The sequence below is a fragment of the Pholcus phalangioides genome, unplaced genomic scaffold (assembly GCF_987345545.1).
Source record: "Pholcus phalangioides strain wild (caught in Gottingen) unplaced genomic scaffold, Ppha-v1.0 ptg000031l_1, whole genome shotgun sequence".
NCBI lineage: Eukaryota > Metazoa > Arthropoda > Arachnida > Araneae > Pholcidae > Pholcus > Pholcus phalangioides.
The window spans coordinates 2,343,004-2,357,980 of record NW_028301621.1 but is presented as its reverse complement, the minus strand read 5'-3'; the positions used below and the strand labels follow the sequence as shown (position 1 = coordinate 2,357,980).

General features: G+C 32.6%; 1 protein-coding gene across 1 annotated transcript in view; it reads right to left on the bottom strand.

The window, feature by feature from the left end:
• Positions 1 to 7,546: 7,546 nt before the first annotated feature.
• The window catches only part of GlyRS (glycine--tRNA ligase), a 45,888-nt gene continuing 38,457 nt past the window's right edge, over positions 7,547 to 14,977 (bottom strand). The window contains exons 14-17 of the mRNA XM_089253027.1: positions 13,304 to 13,413; positions 11,894 to 11,987; positions 8,314 to 8,501; positions 7,547 to 7,740 (exon numbers count right to left, since the gene is read on the bottom strand). Coding sequence (XP_089109153.1) covers positions 7,624 to 7,740; positions 8,314 to 8,501; positions 11,894 to 11,987; positions 13,304 to 13,413 — 509 coding nt within the window. The 3' untranslated portion in view covers positions 7,547 to 7,623. The remainder of the gene's footprint in view (positions 7,741 to 8,313; positions 8,502 to 11,893; positions 11,988 to 13,303; positions 13,414 to 14,977) is intronic.

Genomic DNA, 14,977 nt, shown 5'->3' with positions numbered 1-14,977 from the left:
GAGAAATTTCTTAATAAAATTTACAAGGATTTTCTATCACATTTTCAGAAATTTGAAGTCGTTATCCTCCTTAAACAGTTTGAATATTTGTTTGCTTTCAATGCATAAATTTGTTGGTTAAAATAATAAAATAGTTTTTATAACATTGAAAATAGCGCGATTGCATATTTGAAATGCCTTGCGGAACATCCATGGAGGAAAAAATAACAGGAGGTGACGCGACTACAGCGCCTCCGTTGAGAAAGCATGGGGAATCTGGGTTGCCAGATAAAGCCAGCCATCGCTCTATTAAAGGGACCAAGTAAGTCCAAACAAACCGCGGCTTCCCATGCTTTCCTATGAGAAACATCCGTTTTTAAAAATCATTTAAAAATTTACTATTCACTTTAGGAACTCGATTTTTTTCCCTCAAATTCTTTGGATATATTTATACAATTGAACGAGAGCTTTTACAATTTTAGTTGTTATTTGTTTTCGAATATTAACTTCAACAACATGGAACCTTTACAAAAATAACCAAAATTTACCCTATGGCTGTTTGAATATTTCTTTTTGTACCGAATAATGTATTTATATTTTGCCGAATCTTAAAACTTTAATAAATGAAGTAAATATAACGAAAAACATGTAGAAAAAATTACCTAGACCAATAATAATGCTATAGAAAACGTAACTCCTTTTACCATATCTTTACTCTTCTGAAGTTCTGATATTTAAATAGATGTTTAAATATTTCATAATAGTTTGCGATTATTAACATGTACGATATATTTTTTCATACTATATTTATCGGTTTATTTTTAGTCGATTTTCTATCGAAAAATGAATTGATAAATTGGAGAAATTTCTTAATAAAATTTACAAGGATTTTCTATCACATTTTCAGAAATTTGAAGTCGTTATCCTCCTTAAACAGTTTGAATATTTGTTTGCTTTCAATGCATAAATTTGTTGGTTAAAATAATAAAATAGTTTTTATAACATTGAAAATAGCGCGATTGCATATTTGAAATGCCTTGCGGAACATCCATGGAGGAAAAAATAACAGGAGGTGACGCGACTACAGCGCCTCCGTTGAGAAAGCATGGGGAATCTGGGTTGCCAGATAAAGCCAGCCATCGCTCTATTAAAGGGACCAAGTAAGTCCAAACAAACCGCGGCTTCCCATGCTTTCCTATGAGAAACATCCGTTTTTAAAAATCATTTAAAAATTTACTATTCACTTTAGGAACTCGATTTTTTTCCCTCAAATTCTTTGGATATATTTATACAATTGAACGAGAGCTTTTACAATTTTAGTTGTTATTTGTTTTCGAATATTAACTTCAACAACATGGAACCTTTACAAAAATAACCAAAATTTACCCATATCTTGTGCCACAAAATTTCTTCTCGGCATTTTAATTTAAAAAAAGTTATGCCAAAGTATGTAACATCTCAGTGCTGAGAGAAAGACAATGTTTAAAGACACTTGAACAAGCGGTGTTTGAAAGAATCTGACTTTTTTTGCGAAAAACATTATGTATGCAAAACATTAGCATATATAATGCCTTTCAGCTGTTTATATTAAAATATTGTAGATATATTTCCATTCCAGGCAAAAACTCGAGCACAGACACAATTTTAGATTTCAAATTCAATTCGAAACTTTTTTGTCAAATTTTCGTACACATACCACTTTAAAAGCAAAGTAATTGAAGAGAAAAAAAACAGCCTAGATTATTTTTCTAAATACTATAGGCCAGAGAGATAACTTATCGCGGCTCGTAAAAAAAGTTTTTTGTTTTTTAATATTTTTTTCTCAATACATCTACGTAGCGGAAAGTTCGGATGGGCGCCATAAATTTCCAGCAATACGTATTCAAGAATATGAGAGTGGAACGGAAGAAGGGTGGCGAAATTTGTACAGCCTACAGGCAGCAAAACCACAAATACACAGTGGTGGACGACGTTCGAGCACTTCCAGTACTTTGAGGCACGGGGGCGGCAAAATGCTGTTTGCCCCGGGTGGCAAAAATCGTAGCTTCGGCCCTGTCAGAAAGTGCTCGAGCATCTTGGGAATGAGTTGAACAGCAAAGTAAAGCCGGGATTTTTCCCATCCTAGGAGTGGAATTTCTGCGCCGTATGCAGCATGAAGGAGGGGATTGCTGGTTAAAAAACTTTTTTAAGCTAGGTTTTCTTAGAAGCAGGTTTCTACAGTGCGTGCAGCGTGAAAACTCTGATTGGATAAAACACCTGAATTTCAAGTATTTAACCAATCAAAGTTTCCACGCTGCACACGGCGCAGAAATTCCACTCCTAGGAACACCCGGCTTAAAGGTGCAGATAACCTGCTCCTAGGAAAACCCGGCTGCTTATAAACAATCCCCTACATTTCTAGCTACATTGTAGAAATGTAGCGCATCGTGATTGGCCGGAATGAGTGATGAATCATTACGTCACTCAGGATGAAATTTTTGCTGGCGACGTTTATATATATAACACACACACAATAGATACTTTAACGGCTGTATTCACCGTCCAGGTTCTAAACCGCGTTTCACCTCAAAATTAGTATTCACCGCCCCTGAACACGACCTCCTATATAACCTATAGTTATCTTCTGAAAAGAAGTCATGAATATCTCTCTTGAATTGCAGGAATAGTCACTTGTATACAACTTCGAATTTTCTTAGCATGAATCTTAATTTCTTTTTAGAAAAAGAAAAAAATTCCCTAACCAGGACCATCTTAAGAGCATGATGGGCACCCCCCCCCCATCCGAGACGAGAAATTTTTCTGTGGCGCTACCTGGTAAATTCTAGAAAATTTTAACCAGATCTCATTTTTGTGGGGCCCCCCCTTTTCTCTTGAGGAGCCTCCTACATTTAAGAACTCAAAAAATGTACTGGGCAAAAGCGATCATTACAGTAATACATTTTAATTCCTAAACAATACAATATTCACCAACACTCTAAAATATAGATTTGTGTATGAAATGTTTCATCTCTAATATGAAAATATTTATATTAATGCCGAGCAAAATATATTACCTTTTTTTATCTTTTACCTCTTGGCAGGAATATATTTATTACATGATATTTTGCTGCTGTGTGTAAACATGACATTTTCTTTCTATATTCAGTCTATCTCGCTTATAACATTCCCCTGTATAATATTTTCCTGCTTAGTACTCAAACTAATTTTTATTAAGATTTCCTGTTTAAAGCATTTTCCCCGCTTACATTTTTCATTTTAATTTTTTGAAAAAAAAAAAACAAACTCTACAAGCAGAATCTACAGTATTTGCGCAAATGAAAACATGCACAACAAAAAATATTTTCTGTGGTGCATTCTTATTATCCAAAATCATATAATTATCAGCTCATTTCATTCTATTTGTGCATCAATATTTTGCATATAATTATTGCAGTTCATTGGTTTATTATTTACAGTTAAACCTCACTACAATGATACTTGATATAACAATAAATCCCTCTACATCGATATTTTGAAAGTCTTGTTTGGAAATTCCTATAGTATAATGTTAAACTGCTGCCAATCGATTAGAGATGAGAATATTAACTTGAGAATAATTATTATTTTTGATAAGAATAATCCCCAGTAATTTATAAAAGCAGTCTTTCCAGAAAATATTCTCTAAGATATTATATACAATTATATTATAAATAACTAGAGAATATTCTCATTAAGAATAATAAGAATATTCTCAAGTTATTTAAAATAGTAGTCCTTCCAGAGAATATTCTCCCTCGTGACAATATTCTTAAGAATTTTACATCTCTACTCTTAATACAACAGCAATTCCTCTACAATGATATTTTTTCTTGATTTGCAGAATATCATTTTATCGAGATTTTAGTGTGTGATCATACCTTTCGTGCTCAAAACACCAATTCAAAAAATTCATGAAATTACTTTTTGGAGCCTTATGTATGTGCAGTTCATGCCAGCATTGGGCAATGATTGAGTGAAATTTATAATATTTAAGTAATCTATCATTACATAACTCGTACCACGTGATTGCTGATTACATGGGCTTTATTCGTATTATACAGTATGATTCCACTATATTTGAAATCACAACACATGAGTATAATTTGCTTCATTCTTTAGGGAATTTTTTTTTCATGAAACCTATGTTTAATTTTTCAGATGAAACAAGTATTTGGGAGCAAAAGTAGGGTGAAAACACATATCTATGATAAAATGTGGCCACTGAAGACGAACTGACTCTATCACGGAAGAAAATCTCAATATTTAGTTACTATATGTGTGTGTTATACGTACCATTATTTTTTTAGCAATCTCAAATACTTCCATATAAATATGAATAAATTATTTTTGATAATTGATTTGAGGTTAAAATGTTATCCTTTTTTTACGTAGTTTGAATTTGTGCCTTAATTATGTTCAAGTTACAGTGTAAATTTTGAAAGTAAGGAATTACTAGATTGTGATTATCATGTAAATATAGTATATATTTAAAAAAAAAAATCCAGATTTAACTACCAATCCTGCTAGTAAAAAGAGGGATGAATAATGATTTTGAATCTATCAATATGCTTTTTTTTTTTTTTTTTTTTAAATTTTTAGTCTTGGCTATTAGTTTACCCTTTATAAGTTGAACATGATTCAAAGGCAATGCATTTTACACATAAAAAAATTGTCCATACACTAATGCTTGTATTGACTGTCAGATTTGAAACTTTGTTTACAGATTTTTTATTTTTAAGAATCTCTTTCAGCTTCAAGGAAGTCCTTTCAACTTATATCTAATAATATAATGAACTGTTTTCAATTGAATTTAACTTTTTATGTAAGCTAATCAAAAAAACTAGTACATATGTTGGAACAGTTTTTTGTTGAAAAGAAAAATGTTGGGTTTAGCATTTTATACATTGGGAGGGTGTACATCTTGTGTGTAGGAAGGATTGCATAAAAAATAACATCTTAAGAAGTGCATGCAACTAGCATACAAGTTTCAACAAATATAATTACAAAAAGTGTCAGATATTAACTTATTTGGCTAATAGGAAATATAGCTATTAATGTTCAGTAATTTAATATTCAATGTACATCACAAGAATTACTATTAGCACTAAAAAATTTTTTTTGGAAATCAAATTTAAAATTAAAAAGTACAAAATTCAGTAATGTGTTTATCTTATTTGTGATTTCAGGTACAAAACAATCGTAATTCAAAAAATATTCAGATAAAAATTATTTTTGAAAAATTTCCAAATGTATTAGTATTTTTTAATATATAAATTTTACACAATTGCGACCGTCCTTTTTTTCTTAATTTCATTCACGATTAATAAAATTTGTATGTGCTGATACATTTTTTTTTCTTCAAAGCAATGAAAATCGCATAGGCTGATTATACGTGGGAAAATACCATACATACGATATAAATTATTTGCTAATAATGTATATAAAATTTATCTAATCTGAAAATATTAGCAATTTCGTAGCGAAATGAAAAACCATCATTATAATATATCGGAAGTGGGAAAGAAAAACGTTGCTCGAATGAAATGGAATTTTCATTAAAAAGGAGATAAAACCATATTTTGCTTATCGAAAAAAAAAAATTGTTGAAAAACGTAAACACAAGAATCCTACCGTTGAGTTTTCTACTTCATTAGATGATCAAAAACCCTTCATCCAATCAGCATCGGATCTTCTCTCGCCAAGCTAATATACGCCAAATACTCACCAACTGAACCGAGTTTCACTGGTGAATACCAAATTCATTCTGAAACTGAAACGGGTTTCAACTGATCCACGTTTCAGGACCGTGAGTGGTGAATACGGCCGTAATTGTACTTAAGTCGGGTTTTCCTAGGAGTAGAATTTCTGTGCCGTGTGCAGCGTGAAAACGCTGATTGATTAAAAACTTGAAATTCAGGTTTTTTTTATCAATCAGTTTTCACGCTGCATGTGGTGTAGAAACCCGCTTCTAGAGGAAAACCTGGCTTTAAATCGGACATCCACCGTTGGAGTAATGGCAATAGTAGGAGACTTATGAACGGAAAGTTGTGTGTTCGATCTCGTCTGAAACCCATCCTTCCAAAGCGGCTTGAGATTTTTATACAGCTTTGCGTCCTTCCATCTTTGCTGTGATTTACTAAAAAATGTTTAAATTTTTTGTTTCTGATTTAATCAAATGCGGTTCACGTGCATCGAGAAGACAATAACGCCTCGCGTAGTGAGCGCCCAGCTATCATTTACTGATTCAATAAAAAGTGCTTTCATTATTCGTTAATGAACTTCGAAATTCAGTGTCGCCCAAAGCTATGCATCTTGTGACATCTTGCTAGCAGTAACCAATCACTGTCGTGCTAATGCTTCCTGTGTTACTAAGAAAGTAGGGATTGTAATTACGCAAACCCGACTTAAGGGGGTCATTCAAGTTACTTCAGCATCGGGGGGGATGAAGGATGCTTACGCCATCGCCACACTTTATGATTAAACATGAAATATATATTAATATATATTTCATATTTAAATTAAAGAAAATATTAAAAAAAGATGGAAAAAATAAAGATGCCATTAAGAATTCTTAATGGCATCTTTCTTAGGAATACCAAAACGAGAAAAAACCTTTCCCTAGTTTGTGAACACCTGAACTATAGCCACTAGAATAAAAAATATCCAAATAACATGAAGAACTCGGACTTGTCATTCATATTGCAAGGTGTTGTATAGTTACTAAATTTTTTATTTTAATAGCTACTAGCCATAATACCCAGGTTTTCTTCAATTGCTGGGAGAATTGAAAAGTGACAAATCATTTTAACAAATAATGAGCTATTAGTTTATTGCTGCCGCCGTCCATGTACGGAGCCTTTTAATATATATATTTGCTCTAAAGGAGAAATATTCTGTTTCCATAACTTAGTTGGCAGAGCACTAGACCAGGATTTGAGTCCCCGTGGGGGCAGAGATGAATTTTCTTCCTTGTAATCATCATCTCCAAAAATAACCAGTCTTTCTAGAAATCTTGTATTAACAAGTGGGGAGGACATTTTTATATACATATTTAGATGAGACCTCACAAATGTGTGTAGACCTATTGTTTATATATTTCCTTAATATTCTATATTTCCTTCAGCTAATGCTGACTGCAGTTATTTTCACCTTTTTATTTTATTTTTGTAACCTTCTAAGAATTATGAATAGCGCAAATAATTGTTTGTTTCCCGTATAATATGCAGAAAAAATTGGTTTAAATAAATCATTTTTTTTATTTAAACACATTTTAAAGAATCTCTAGCAATTTTTTTCAATCATTGACTCATCAATCTCTGGCATTTCTATACATTCAGCCAGTCACTGTATAGCTGTGCAATTATGTTGATGACTCACCATTGTCATAAAACTATGATTCATCCCTTCGGCCATGAGTGTAACATAACTAATTTCATATGTTAAACTTCAGGTTCAAATGCTAACTGGCCTCCATGATGAAGTCTTGCCACAGAGACATTCACCAGAAGAGCTAATCAAATAGATATTAAGTAACTTTACTGAACAGCAATGAGAGGAAATTTCTTTTTAATTTAAACTCAGTATAAAATAAATTATTACTATAATTTTCTTATTCAAGTGCGAAATTCACCCTGAACGAACAATAGTCTCTTGCTGTTCAAATTTTGGATAGCAACACTTGGCACCATCCCATGTTATCTTGTTTGCAGCTAGATCTCTGACAAGTCCAGCTATTTGGTCAAGCTGAAATAAAAAATATAATGAATAATTAAATTTAATCTTACACAAAAAATGTTTCTTTGCAGCTCTATATAAATGATATGTACATTAAAATGCATAAACTATTATAATACTGCTAGAGACAAGAAAAACTAATCAAGTATTGCTATGCAATCTGCTATTTCAATCATGACATTTTCAGCAAACAATAGTCATGAAATTCATTATTAACAAATCAACTTTTTACAGATATCTAATTAAACTATTGAGAAAATGTTTTTATAAATGCTATTGTTTAGACTGTAAAAAAAACAAACAGTTCTTCTCCTGATCTGTTTTACACCACGGCCAAAATTAAAATATAACAGGATGTTTATTCTGCAACTGAAGCAGTCATAATAAACAGAAAATGATCTAATCACAAATCTAAGGAGAACTGCTCCATATTAACATGCAGCAGATCAAGATCAAAATGTCAGATTTTGTTGAATAATGATAATCTTTTTAAAAAATGACCTTTTTTTAAATCAACAAGTTAGAAAAATTTTCATTTGAATACAATGGTGACTTTGTAACTAGAGTTTAAGAAAAACTCACAGGAACTCTAATTTGGTCCATAGTATCCCTTTCTCTCAAGGTCACCGAGTGTGGTTCTCTTAATGAATCAAAATCAATTGTGATGCCAAATGGAACAGCTATTTCATCAGTTCGAGTGTAACGACGCCCAATTGAACCGCTGCTATCATCAATCTTATGAGAAACACCATTTGATGTGAGATCTTGAGCTTAATGACAAAAACAGTAGTAATGAATACAGCGAAAATCTTGCCACAACAGTACTTAAATATAATGATAGCATTTTATTAAATATAATGATATAATTCCCTCTACAACAATAGTTTTTCAAATCTTGTTTAGAATTCCCTTTAGTCTAATGTTAAACTTCTCTTGATACAACCTACTCTTGATTACAACAACAAACAATACCATTACTATAATAAATCCCTCTATAATGATATTTTCTGAGATTTAGAATCTACTACAACAGTACTTTTTACATTTCGCTCGAAATCACCTTCAGTTTATTTTTAAATTCCTCACCAGTTTTAGTTCTTTTGAGGGTGTTTAATAACATCAGTATTTTACGTTATCTACCTTTCTGAAAGAGTTAATGCAGTTGCAGTGAAGCTACTTACTGTGTCATATGGTAAACTAATTTACATATTGTTACACCTGAATTTTATTCCTCAACTAATCAATTAGATTTTTTTGTTGCTAATAAATACAGTAAAACCTCGATAAGTCGTCACCTCAAGTTATCAAAAAATTATGACGGCTTAAGTGGAGTTTCGTCAGTTTTAATGTGCAATGTTATGAAAATCGTATAAATTTAAAGTAATATGACATTTATTAAAGTATGAATCAAAATAACAATATATTAATAAAATTTATAGATTGCGAAAAAAAAGATAAAAAATTTCTATTATTTTTTCTATCTCTTATTACTTAAATTATTATGGTGAAATGTACTGTACACTTTCATTTATACAAGTCATTTTTAATTTAGACTAACAGAGCAACTGTTTGAATAAGTAGCTTTTCTTCATAACAGAACTCTCTATTGCACATTAATTTTACATAAACATCAAATTTAATTTTAGTGTTTGAATTCTTCATCAGTAGTTAATGATGCAACTACAAAGTAATCTCGAACACTTTTGACTTGGTGGAGGGGCCCTGGGCAGGGAAAAGTAAACAGAAGACCTCAACTTGAAAAAAATTAGACATTCTTTCCCAACTAAGATATTTTGTTTAAATTTCAAGCCCTAAATTAGTAGAGCCCATCCTTTCTATGATTATTTATTATCCGTGCCCATTGCACTTTGACTTTAACTTGATTAATTTGATTCTTTGATTTATGTAATCTTTGACATTTCAATAAATTTTGGTTTTGCTGGAAATGCCCTGGGGGGGGGGGGCAAAGTGCTTACATTGCTTCTTGCGACAGAGCTTGGATGTCTCGCGTTTTGTCCAGTTTCTCCAATGGAGCCTAGGCAGAAATGAGATCTAGCTTGAACAGTCCCCAACGTTCCAAAAACATTGTAAGGCAAATGAACTTCCCCAGCGTAACTTTCGTTACTTGAACTGCTCCGTTTGGGTATATAGGATTTTATGGTGACTTTTAAGCATATGGCAATGCTGTTAACAGGCTCTTTTTTTAATGGGAGGCATAAAAATAGTCTGTTCCTCTTTCTCAAACTTTTTCATAGTGACGACTTAACCGAAATTAGCGACGAGTAAACGAGGAATTAATAACATTGTGGTCTATGAGAGCTGGAAGGGTCTAAAGAAAAATGACGACTTATCAGGGTGACGACTTAACAAGGTTTTACTGTACTTAAAATTCATGTTATGGGGACGGGGGTATCAACAACAGCAATTTGGGAGAGATGCCAACAACAGCATAAATTTGGTGGCGCCTGATGATAATGCTTCCTCTTGATGTAATGATAACTCTTCTACAACAATATTATTACTTGGTCAGCAGAGTATCATTATATTGAGGTTTCACCGTAGTTCACGTGAAAGAATTTTATTCAGAAAAATATTGCATTATGACTATGTGGGAATAAGTGTTTTTTTTAACAAAATTAATAATTTTTTCAACAATTATTTTAATAAGCTACTTACACATAACGAAATACATCTCATTTCAATACCAAATAATTTTATAATAGATAAACTAAATTACAATGTAAAAATATATAACTAAGAACAGGTGATACACGTTAAAATGTGAATTTAACAATCTAGTAATAATTACAAGTTCTTTGCAAAAGGTTATCTGCAGTTATTATGAACTGAATTATATGATTAAACTTATTCTTTATTCCCAACAAAAATCCAGCCAACAGATTTTAATTGTTATGCAGTCACATAGGCATTTTACAGGACCCTTTATTTCAATCTCTCACAGGTGATACAGTGGGATGGTGGCTGAAGTTAATTTACTTTATGCACAGATACTTATTAGTACCTGGCAGATTTTTCTTATATACCTAGAGAGTCGTAAAAAAGGAAGGAGGAGGGAGGGGGGGGGGGACTCCAGATGCACACATCAAGAAACCGCAATTTTTTCCCATTTAACCACTTATGGACCTGATAAGTTCCACCACTTCCCACAAGCTAATGTTTAAATACTTGCATCAACCAGGGGCATTGACCTTTGGAGAAGCACAAAAGCAGGGGTGGGGTAAAAGGAATTCCTTTCAGAGAAATTTTGAGTTACCAACCTTCAAAAAATATTTAAATTGACAGAAATTGATAAAAATAGCATATAAATGATATTTTATTTCGATATTTTAATTTTATTAAACACGAAAATATGTACAAGATATACGGAAGACTGGATGTTGTGAAGATATTTATTATTTGAGATGTTAATTTTTTAAGGAAGGAAAAAACTCATCTCTGCCTCTACCGGGAGTCGAACCCGGGTCCCTCGATTGCCGGACGAGTGCTCAGTCTTCCGTATATCTTGTATTAACAAGTGAAGAGCGACATTCATGTCATATATATAGCCCTCTGGTGGCTCGTCGTCCATGAGCTATTAGCTGATCGGTTTCACCGTCCATTGCACGGTTCCGTTCGGCATATATACGCTCTAGCGAAGGAAAATCTCTATCTCCTCTGTAGCTTAGTGGTCAGAGCACTCGTCCGGCAATCGAGGGACCCGGGTTCGACTCCCGGTAGAGGCAGAGATGAGTTTTTTCCTTCCTTAAAAAATTAACATCTCAAATAATAAATATCTTCACAACATCCAGTCTTCCGTATATCTTGTATTAACAAGTGGAGAGCGACATTCATGTCATGAAAATATGTGTAATAAAACATGTATTATTATGTAAATGTTATTAAAATTCATTCAAATATTAAAAAATATATACTGGGGGGAGGGCACAAGACATCTATGCCCCTCTCCCACATATGTGTCTGGCATCAACATTGGCTCACTTCAGTTTTTTTCAGAATATAAAGATACATGTAATTAACTGAAGTTATTCATAAAAAACAATAGAAACTAACTTGACCTTTTCTGAATAACCCATGATATGCATAAGATAACTGAAACAATAATTTCAAAATTTAATAAGACAAAGTCTTAAGGAAGACTTACAAAGTTGTTTTACAAATGGAATAAAATCTTGATGTCCACTCAAAGGTAAAACACAACACTTCAACGGAGCTACAACTGGTGGCAGAGAAAAATACTAGGAGAAAAGATTGAAAATTATGTTAAAGTAATATAATTGAAAATAATATGCAAATGTGTTAGCCTTTTTTTTTTTTTGCAAATAAATATGCCAGCTGGTTACTCATTTAGGGTACAGTTGACAAGATTTTTAATAGAAAACTACTTAGTTTTAAATTTATAATCTTTATACACTAATTTATTCTTTAGGGATGTCAATAACACACCAAATATTTCATAAAGATTATAGAAGTAGAAAAACAATGAAGATTCTACAGTCTGTGCTAGAGTTAAATAAAATATGAAAACTATCAGTAAAAAAATAATGCAGTAATGATGTAACAATAATGAAAGAAATGTAAAAATCTGAATTTTTATACAACTTGCCAATCAAAGAAAAGTCAAAAGTAAAATCTTCTCTCTCTTTTTTCAAAAGAAATTCATCCAAATAACATTTGAAGAAAAATCAGTCTACATATCGCTAATTGAAATTCTTAATTTTTGCTACTTTGCATGAGATTGCTCATATTCTTTTTCACATCAAGTTTTATATATATATATAGGATTAGGACCTCTACAAATCTAAATTCAAGTTTCAAATGCGTGATATTTGATAAAAGATTTTCAATATATCAGTCACTAGCAAAAATCTAAGGATGACGTCACTCTCCGCTATCCATATGAAAATTTACAACAGCTGGTTGATGCGAAGATGAATTTGTGAAATAAAGAAAATTCAACTGCCCTTGCAGGGGAATCGAACCCGCACCCTCTCACTTGCTGGGTGAGTGCCCGTACACTACAATCTCAGTCTTTTCTTAATCTCAATCTTTTCTTAGAGCTCGTGTGCGCTGAATAGGACCGTACATGGATGATTGGACCTAACTCAGGCCAAAGCTCAGAATTGCTGACACTGCCACCAGGTGGTAACTTATATCTGAATTCATCTTTGCATCAGCCAGCTGTTTTGCAGCCAACCTTTGACAAGCAAAAATACTTGGAGCTGCCTAGATGCTCTCTATATACTGGGAGCATTAAGTGATAACCATTGTAAAGGGATAAGCATGTCTGAAACGCATTGTTTTTTTTTTTTGTTTTTTTTGGAACCACTGTAAACCAAAGTAAACATTTTAAATTATTGTCAAGGCCCATGAATTATTGCTGCCCAGTTGTGATGAACTTTTGAAGCAGCCTATCATTAAAGTCAAGTCCTGTTCTGCACATTTACAAAATTTGGTGTAGATTGGTTGAAAATTGTAGATTTGTATAGAGAACACACATACATACAAAATCAATTTAATTTACATAGATAACTACATAAATAATTACACATACTGTTCTCATTTCATCATCTGGCCTCATGCGGAAACTGTGCTCCCATACAGCATACATTATTCTTCCTATTCCAAATGAAGGCTCTATCACCCCAGGAACAATATCTTCCACTGAAAATAACAGTAATAAAATAGCCATACTAAACAGAGATGCTGCTATACTGTGTAATTTGAGACCCAGATTATTGGCAAAATCTGGGTCCTTTTTGTGAGTGAAAGTGGGCCCCCTCTCCAAAAAATTAAAAAAAAAGTATGGTATCCCTATGAATCAAATAAACAATCCTGTTCTATAAACATGTTCAATCTAAAGGTTCATTAAAGAAAGGTTAATTTGCCAGCTTATGGCTAGGTTCTTTTACTTTCATTATCTACTAGTAGAGAAAGCTTGCAAAGAAACCCAGTAACACTGAGAATTTAGCATATTATGGTGTTAAATTCCATAATATTACTGGGTTTCAATTTAACACATATAATAAATCAAATACAAACATTATTAAATTAGGCACATTTATAAATATTTACTGATAAATAAATCTATAAATTCTCTTCTGATTTATTTTGAAAACCATAGCTCATTCATATCTTCTAGTTAAATTTCACACTCAATCACACTGTTAAGTTTCACGAACACATGTCTGACATAGCTTCCATTTTCAGGTTATTAAATGGTGGTAGACCACCGAATGGTGAACCATGAAGTGGGGAAAAGAAAATCATTTCACCTGGAAATTGTTTCGCTAGGATTTATACGAATCAGAAGATAAGCGTCAAAATCATTTGCTTGCACTAACATTCAAAAAGAACTTTAAATTAACTGATAGTATAAGAATGTATTTTTGATTTTTGATCTTGGGGTGGGGCCCCATGCCCTACTATGATTTCACCTGTGGCAAAAATCCAGTTTCGGAATCCGAGATTGCGCAGTGGTAATTGGCTAAATATGATTTTCCAAGTTTTCCACCATTGGGTAGGCTGTCCCTTTGAAAAAAAACTGTTTTGCCACGATGATCACACATATATATAAATTAAATATTTCAAATTCTTACATTAGCAATTTGTAGGATAGATGGCACTACCTACACTAATACAAAACACCCCAAATACTGGCTGGACACACACTCAATCACACTGTTAAGTTTCACAAACACATGTCTGACATAGCTTCCATTTTCAGGTTATTAAATGGTGGTAGACCACCGAATGGTGAACCATCAGGGTGGGAAAAGAAAATCATTTCACCTGGAAATTGTTTCGCTAGGATTTATATGAATCAGAAGATAAGCGTCAAAATCATTTGCTTGCTAAAGTTCTTTTTGAATGTTAGTGCCCCAAAATTTCTGTAGAAGAAATTCATGTGCCCCTCCAAAGGCTGATTCTGCATACACAGTCCCGATTTTCATGCTGCGAAACAGTAATGACTGCACATAGGCTAGAGGAAAAAATTGTGGATATTCAAGGTGGCTCCCCCCCCCTCACTAAATGAAAACGATCTCGAAAAAGTTTTTACAATTTGAATGGATTTTCCACACAATCACATACATTTACAATTTTTCAAAAAATATGTAATCACAATTTTTTGAAATGAAGCAAACTTAAGCTGTATGGATGCTGTTTTCGAATACCTGTATATAGCCATGGAAGTACTGTAATAATTTCTGATATGTAATCCGCAGGA